This window comes from Formica exsecta, unplaced genomic scaffold, assembly GCF_003651465.1.
Source record: "Formica exsecta isolate Colony F162 unplaced genomic scaffold, ASM365146v1 scaffold363, whole genome shotgun sequence".
In the NCBI taxonomy this organism is placed as follows: Eukaryota; Metazoa; Arthropoda; class Insecta; order Hymenoptera; family Formicidae; genus Formica; species Formica exsecta.
Genome location: NW_021850877.1, coordinates 1,576,937 through 1,585,797, shown reverse-complemented (window position 1 = coordinate 1,585,797; position 8,861 = coordinate 1,576,937). Strand labels below are relative to the sequence as shown.

The 8,861-nt window shown below is 34.2% G+C and overlaps 1 protein-coding gene across 2 annotated transcripts in view; it reads left to right on the top strand.

Moving 5' to 3' along the window:
* The first annotated feature begins 4,736 nt into the window (after window positions 1-4,736).
* Window positions 4,737-8,861, top strand: part of LOC115239031 (N-acetylgalactosamine kinase) — a 9,555-nt gene continuing 5,430 nt past the window's right edge. Inside the window, exons 1-3 of one of the 2 annotated variants that reach the window (XM_029813331.1) lie at window positions 4,737-4,880; window positions 7,514-7,687; window positions 8,150-8,317. In XM_029813331.1, coding sequence (XP_029669191.1) covers window positions 7,527-7,687; window positions 8,150-8,317 — 329 coding nt within the window. In that variant the 5' untranslated portion in view covers window positions 4,737-4,880; window positions 7,514-7,526. Of the gene's footprint in view, window positions 4,881-7,146; window positions 7,373-7,513; window positions 7,688-8,149; window positions 8,318-8,861 lie in introns of those variants that run through there. The other variant, XM_029813332.1, reaches the window with a different exon arrangement.

Here is an 8,861-nt window from a genome sequence, read left to right as displayed (position 1 = left end):
TCTTTCCCTGCGTTTCGTCCTCCTCCCTTTCCTTCCTCCCATGTCTATCTCTATCTTGATTTCTACATCTATCTCTATTTATCTCCGCATCTACACCGCTTGCATTTCTCTTTGTCTTTGATTCTCCTTCTCTCGTTTTCCATCTTCCCTCCTGTCCTTATGTCGCTTGTAATCTTGTCCAACTCGTTCTCTTGTCATCTCTCCCTATTCTCTCTTCAAGCTCCTTGTTCTCACCAGTGTACCCGGAGATAGGAAGCTATCTAGTTTCCACAACCGTTTTGCCGGCACGATTCGTCAACAATTCCTCTCGACTGTTGAAACGCGCGATTGTAATTATGTACTTTGTGGACACCCCAATAAGAGCAATGTACAATAAAATCATGTAACTTATAATTTGGGAATTGCTGAAAAACACGTTGATACATTTAACATAGCATTTTTCAGCGCGAACAATATGATTGAATTATCACAAGATACTTTACTAATTCGTTTTGTTTTGAAATTTTTATTTATTTTGTATTTTATGTTAATAATTATATTTTGCATAATAATGATTTATAAAATACTATTATGTGACACAAATATTGCTATATAATTATTAAAAAAAAAAAGAATAAAAGAATTACTGTATTTTATATTATATATGTATATATATATTTGATTCTTTAGGCAACACATATTATTAGCAATCTCGTTTATATCGGAGTTGGAAAGTTTTAATAAACCAGATGATAACGATGGCGAGTGAACCGTGATATTTATTTCTTATGTTCGATGATATGGAAGATATTAGCCAACTCCATAAAAACTAGCACAAGAATACAATCCGCAACATTTGTCAGAGATTGATCTACTATCTCTCATATTTTCCCCAATTTCTTATTTCTATACTTTGTCTCCCAAGGACCAAACTTATCCATTACATTACAAGATAGGTCGAAATCATAAGGATCGGATCTATTAGGATTAAAGCTATAACTCACGTGGAATTGTTATTGTCGTTGTTAGCGAGGCAAATTACATGCATTTTTATGTTCCGGAATAGATACGTCGAGTAAAGTTGGAAATGTTGCCTTTAATGAATCTGCCAGCGAAGCAAGAAATTTCTCTTATCTTATTGAATATTTTTCTTTATTATAATCCATGCTCTCGCTCTTTCATATTTTAAAACATTTGGAATTAAAGAAAGATAAAATCAACCAAGTTTGTAAAAAAAAATCTCGAGTTTTTTTTTTTAAGGCGCTATCAATATAGATTACCGCGCATAAAAAATTTTGATATTTTTCTAAACGAATCACAATTCGCAGTCCGAGAAGCTTCTTTACACTTCTACTTTCTTTGCTACGTAAGTCACAAGAGAGTAACGTTCGACACGGCGCCCATAGCGTACGCGCGATATATCGTCGAACAAAAGAGACTAAAACGAGACGTCCGGCGGGCCTTTCGGTAAACATGACGAAGACTCATAGATCAGTCGCTGATCCGTGCTGCCGAGCTGTTCTTACCTCCGGCAGGACGGACCGCAACGTTTAAGTACGACGACCGGCGAGAAGCATGGATTGCGTTGGCCGAGTCGATTGTGTGTAAGTGCCTCGGAAGGAACGGAGGTGGATAGGGCTGGGCGAGAGAGGAGATGTCGGGGGGGTGAAGGGGTGAAAGGAAGGGAAGGCAGTCCGAGCGATGGAGTGAGGGACTCGAGGGGTTGCGGGAGGCTGGAAGGAGCTAACCGCATCGTAATCAACGTAAAATGGCGTCGGGAACAGGGAACGGAGAACGGAGGAGCCTCCTGAGGTCGTGCCGCCATTGTTGATCACCCTCACCCTCGTATAATACGTGCTATACGGTTCGCCCAGGGATGCACCCTCCGCGGGCACCGCACATACCGAAGTTCTTACATCGTTCGAGCTTTATACTGCGCCTGAATGGGGATGCGAAATATTTTACGATCGTGTAACAGCGAGATTTCGGAATGCAATTTAAGACTTTGTGTTAAGTGCTTATGGTGATGCGCGAGAATACTAGAACTTGTAAATCCTTGCATAAAATTACGTAATATTGTCGTTCTTTATTTTATTATTAATTTATTATAGTTCTGCATTTTACGAATGTAAATTTATATATAACCATTGTTACTATTTTTCCGGCGTAAAAAATTATTTTAATAAGACTTAAATTTTGCTCTTTACAGAGACTATAAAGAGTACCGCAACGTAGTCGCTGGATTTTGCATCAAATATTTCCACAAACCCCTTCGTTCTTCGAGATGAGGAGGATCTATCTCCGACTCGTATCACTGTTCTACAGTTCATTTTGTATTTTACGATAAATCCTCGATTCGCGCCGGCGAGAGAAAGCGCGCTTCGCCGTCCAAAGTTGGATTCGACCCTGCGGGATGCTCAGCAAGTCGTAATAAATTACGCAGAAGTGGAGCCGTGAGCGGAGATTACTGGCCCGGTTTCTCCCACCGTCGCATAGCAGCAGCCGCCGGCTCCTATTTCACCACCAACCACTCCCCTTTTCACCACCCTCTGCATGATGGCTGTTTCACTTAAACCCCGCTGCCAGCCTCGGCTGCTGCTGCTGCAATTTTGACGGGCGCACGCCAAATGCGACGCTAATGAAATCGGTTCGCGATTCGCGCTGCGGATTCAACGGCATGGAAACCGCTCCGCAACGTTACGTAGAACTACATTTCAATCATACCGTGTATGATCTCATTCGCAGCTTCCTATGCTTCAATAATATTCAACCCCCTTTGACCGATAAAATTTGAGAACCGCAAATACGAATGATTGAATACCGTAGGCGCTTTTAATTTAGAACTTTTAATATATTTTATTTAGAATCAAAAATTAAGTATAATTTTATGACTTTTCATTACAGATGGTAGTAATTTAGGCACCTCTGACATTTAGTCACTCATATGTCAAGACTTAAATATTGATCTCTGCACATATACGTATATATATATATTTTTTTTAATTTAATCAAGCATGTTTCTCAAGAACTACGCAGCTAATTAACAAGTCTCTCGTGATTTCGAATCCGTTTGCAGCGAGCGTCGCCAACAAAGTCGGAGTAATTCGAATTGGCTGCGCGCGGCAGATCGCATAAAAATTCAGGAAAGTACCTTCTGAACGGTTCATTTCACTCGGGCTGATCGTGTTCGACTCAGCCTCGAGGGCAACATACATTATGGTGTGCTGACTGCTTACCATCTTCTTCGATAACGCAATTTAATCCCGAGAATGATATAAGGAACGCTTTTGTACTCGCGTCGCTCCCCCGGAATACGTATTCCTCTTTCCTCTTCGAAATTGCGCGAGTGAGATTTAAACCCGTTTTCTAATTCCCGAGACTGCAGTACTTTATTATACGATAGTCGTATCGGTAAAGCTGGCAAGATTATGGGACACGATAATCTAGTTAGATAAAGTTTAATATGACTCAAGATTAGTACGTAGAATTTTTATATGGAGAAGAAAAGTTGTGTAAAGCGATTCTTAAACATAAATTCTTAAATTCCTGTGCTTTATAAATTTAAAATTTAACTTATATTTTAAATTATATTCCTTATACAATTCTTTTAGTATCATTTTGTGCATTAATTTCAAAAAATTTTGAAATTATTAAAATTTTAATCTCTGGATAATATATGATAGTTACTAATAATTATAATTTTATACAACTGATCCTTTGGCATATATGAGATATAGACATGATCAAACAAACAACTATTATCAAGCAATAACAAGGAGATTATCCATGTGGAAACATCAATACTCGGTATGTCTGCTTTATCGATTGAATAGAAATAATATATTTATTCAGCACATTTAATAATAACTATGCAAGATATCTCTCAATATTATATTCTCATTGAATTATCAGTAATAATATTATTGATTATTATTAGTAATAAAATCAGCTAAAGATAATTGACTGTAATACCATGCATTTTACTGACTGACGGTATCAATTAGCCGATCATATAACTTCTGTTGAGATATAAAATCTAGAGCAAATGTAAAGAGCGTATAAAATATAAAGAAAATTCTTTCTTTAAAAATTATATATTGTAAAACAAATGATATATTCTTGTAACAAACGTATTCATTAATTATATAAAAAAAAAAAGATATAAAATCTAACAATAAGTTATACTTATTTTAAGAGAGAGACAAACAGATTAAAATACAACAGATATAGATATAGATAAAAATATTTTATTAAAATATTCTCTCTCTTTCTCTCTCTCTCTCTCTCTCTCTCTCTTTTAATAGAATAAAAAGAAGTTTGGATAAGATTAGAAAACTTACCCAAAATATAAATAGAGTAATTAATAAAAAGAAAATAAAATAAATAGAAAATATTAATAGAAATATTAATATTTTAACATTAATTTAATATATATCGAATTTAAACTAAAAGCAAGCATAATATTATTATCTTATGCAATTGATAAGATCTATCTAATTAAACAAATGTCTAAAAAAAGCAAGTTTGATAAAGTTGGCCATATTTACAACAGTTATTTGCAATTTTTGAAATTTTTTGCGCGAGAACAAAAGTTAACGCGTTTTGGTTTATTATTAATAAATATTATCAAGTCTCAGATTATATTCCACTTTTATCACAAACGTGTTCAAATAACCCGCCATTGTACTCAGTATGGCGAATAATATACCCACAACAGCGACTCAACCGACGGCATGTCGTACCCTGGTGAGATGTACAGATCGATAAGTGATGGACCGTAGTCGTAATCCGGGCGTTGCGTGCATCATCGAGAAAAAACGCATCACGTGTTGATAAGGTTAATCAACGGCGATAACGTATCCCGTCATTCAATAGATCGTCGCGAGCAGCCGCAGAACAAGGTACGTTCTTATCAATCTCCAATATTCTCTTCGCTATCTCAGACGCTTTATTAAAATCCGCTACGCTGTACAGTGTTTTTGACACACGAATAGCTGACGCGGCACAACCGGCGCAGTTATAATCACGCGCAAATGGCTCTACGCGCGCGCTTCTCGTATCACACATCACCCATACCATGCACGGTTCTATCATGAACCGTGTATCGCCAAATAATGCGCGTGCAATATGTCGAATAAAGATCGCAATATTTAACCAAACAATGCTCCAATAATTATAATTGCAAATAATATTATTACAATTATTCTCGGATTTATCAGACTTGCTTTTTATTGTTAAAAACTTTAATATTGAGATAATAATATTGCACTTGTTTTTATATTAAAAATTCAAAATTTATATTTATATAAATATATTAAATTGATATCAGTATTATACTGATGTTGAAATAAATATATTATATTTTATCTTTTTAATCTTACTCAAATTTCATTTTTCTCTGCCATAAACAATTTCCCATTACGAAAACTTCCTATATCTAGTGCCGCGGAGGTCCACAGTATGTTTTACAAAACTTTAATAGAATTTTTAAGCGAAGAGAATTTTAAAGAGATGGGGAGGAGAGTCTTTGACTTTAATTGATTACTTGCATTATTTATAATTAAATGGAAGAGATACCGTTTTTATCGTTTTTCCTGATACGTTTGATGTTTTTCAAGAGAGCAGAAGAGAAGAAAATGTAAAATAATTATAATTTTTATCGAAAGCGTAATTATATATATATATATCTTTCGCGATGCGATTTACAGTCATATCGTCTCAATTTTCCAGGTATGTAGATTCCCGAAAAAAAATGGACTTATGTAATTATATATCATATATATAATTAAATTCGAAATTTGGCGAAATATATGATCTTACCATATGTAATCAAATCCGGATATTTGGCTAAATCCGAAATTTGGCGTGATATGATCTTATCTTATAATCATATTTGGCTAGATCTGATCATATATGAAAACATATTTAACTGAATATGATTATATAAAGATAAGATTGTATCACGCCAAATTTCGGGTTTAATTATATATGATTATATATGTATGATCCGAGATATGATTTTATATAATTACATTAAAACCATTTTTTCTCGGGTTCTCATATCAGCACTCGGCGGTTATTCTTTATTAATGAATTACTAGGCAATCGATTCTCTCTATACATCGTGTATGTACTACGTGCATGACAGATATTAATTCAATCGTAGGCGGCATTCAATGACATTAAAAGTTGCTGTGAAATTACTATGTGCATTAAAGTATTAAAATTCGATCATGTCGATAACTATTATCATGATCGTGATAATTATTATCATATCAATTTATCATTATCGTTTATGTGCGCGCGTAAACCGAATTTGTATATCTTATCATTTAACAAAGAAAAAAAGTATTAAATGTGAGCTCGATAATGCAAATTGCAAACAAGATTTTATTTGCCGTTATAATGAGGAAGTTTTCATTATGTCTGCAGTATCTCTCGAACGAAGTCATAAATAAACATCTTTAAAGTATATTTCTAAGAAGATCGAGTGATTCGTAAAGGTGAAATGTCATTTAGGAATAATAATAGTATTTTAGGGCTGATTGTTCGATTTTCAATGCAAAAGCAATGTAAATGTAATTATATCGTTACGTATCAATAGTTTCGCAAATCTTGTTTGGTCCATAATGTGACATTAATCCGTCAATAATTTCACGACAAAGCAGATTTGTTATGCGGTTCACGTAACAAGCCGGCTCGCGCTGTGTGTCTATATTAAACGTCATTTCATCAAATATCATTCCCAGAATTAAAGGAGCTAGTATCTTGCGGCCTCAATGGCGTTTGAATAAAAGCCCCGCGGTGAGCCACTAAAGATAGCGACTTTATCATGTAATGAAATTCAGGAGGATTTTATTATGTACTTTATTATTCATTATTATGGGCTTGGTTTTCATCTTGTAAAAAGCTTTGTTTTATAGATCGTCGCGGTTTGACGGTTGCACAAAGGATGGTTATTAATTATTTTTTAAAGAGAAATGCCTTTTAATTTGATAAAAATTACAAAATGTATAAAAATTATCTACCCGAAAATTTTGTGTGGTTTAAATACGTTTTAAATATATAATAATAATTTTTGAAAAAATTTAAACAACTTTAAATGTATTTTGTATATTACATACATATATTAATTATTTATAATTTGTTATTGTATAGTTATAATATCTGTATCTTCTGTACGTGTTTCTTATTCGTGATATCATAGTCGCATTGGAAATAAGATGCTTAAATTGAGATTACCTAGCAGGATTGCTGCATGAATACTCCTACTCAATTGTATCTGCTGTAGCTATACCCCTGAAATAGTACCGTAATTACCAACAAAATTACCGCTAATGCTAAGAGAAAGCAGTCAATCGCGCAACAAATTGTGCAACCGCATCGTGTAACGGTATGATTTCGTTAAACTAATCGTGCAGCATAAATGATAATGAAACTATCAGAAGATATAGTCAATTTCGCAAATAATGCGAATTAATTTAGGCGAAACATCCTACACACTTTTAAAAGATTTTCTTACGCCTCTGCGTAGTTGACTGTTAAAAATGTCCCATCAAGCTAAGGGGGCTCATGACGTCGAAGCGGATGACCTTGTGCCCATCTTGACACCCACCACCGATATTTTACCACGTTTAAAGACCTTGGCCGCCCATTTCGCATCAAAATACAATGTGAACCCTTCCTTCTTCGCTCGAGTGCCAGGAAGGTAAGCGATTTTTTTTTTTTTTTTTTTATACAACGAAATTATATTTTACTTGAGTCTCAATTGTTTGCTTTTATCGCAGCGGAATTCGTTTATGTTGCCACTCAAAATTTCTTTAATTCACACGGGATGACAAAATCTAATTCAAATCTGATTTTACCGATCATTAAGCGATTGCTCTATCATTAAGAGCATACATATTCCACATTATTTTTAATATTGTTATATATCGAATCACCAAATGTTTTATAATTCAAACACCGAATATTATATAAAATTAATTTTTTTATACATATAAAATAAAATATAAATTTCTTTCAGAATTATCAGCTAAATTTGTATTCTAATTTTAGTAACACGTTTTATCATTATTTAAATTTTATGAAAAGTTTTATAGATTTTGTAAATTATGTTGGCAATATGACAGAAACATTTACGAATGATTCTGTATCGTGCATGTTGCAGAGTAAATTTGATAGGCGAGCACATCGATTATTGCGGATATGCCGTCTGTCCAATGGCTATTGAACAAGATATCCTTGTTGCAGTAGCATTGTCAAAATATAACGACATTTACCTCACCAACATTAATCCTAAATACAAGGACTTTCAATGCAGTTTCGAGAATGTAGGGTGAGTATATAATTCAATAAGAGTTTAAGAGTTTGTTAAGCAAACATAATGTCAGTTAATATTTTAGACGAAAAAGAGTCTGAAACTTTATTAATTAATTTTTTAATAGCTTGTACGCGACACATTATTAAAAAAAAAAACTTTTCTGTTTTACTACGATCTCTCGTGCTATATATATACGTATCTAATATAATATAGCGCAGTATACTGCACGTGGCATATAATATCTCTTCTATAACACACTGTCGTGCTTGCAGTTGTGATCTCAAGCACTTATAAGCACTTATAGCCCTTTAACAATTTAAGCCCTTGATCCCTCACCGCGGCCATCTTGGATTATTACACTGAAGCCAGAATTATGCTCGCTTTATCCCTATAGCGCACGTGCGCATTCGTGATTGAGATAACATCCCTACGACTCCTCTCGTTTCGCGTAATTAAATCAAATAAAAATAAAAATTTTTATTTTACGGTGTAAAACCCCGGGAAAAAATGATAGATGTGGCTAACGGACTGCGTGTAATGTAAGAAAAGCAGATGACAC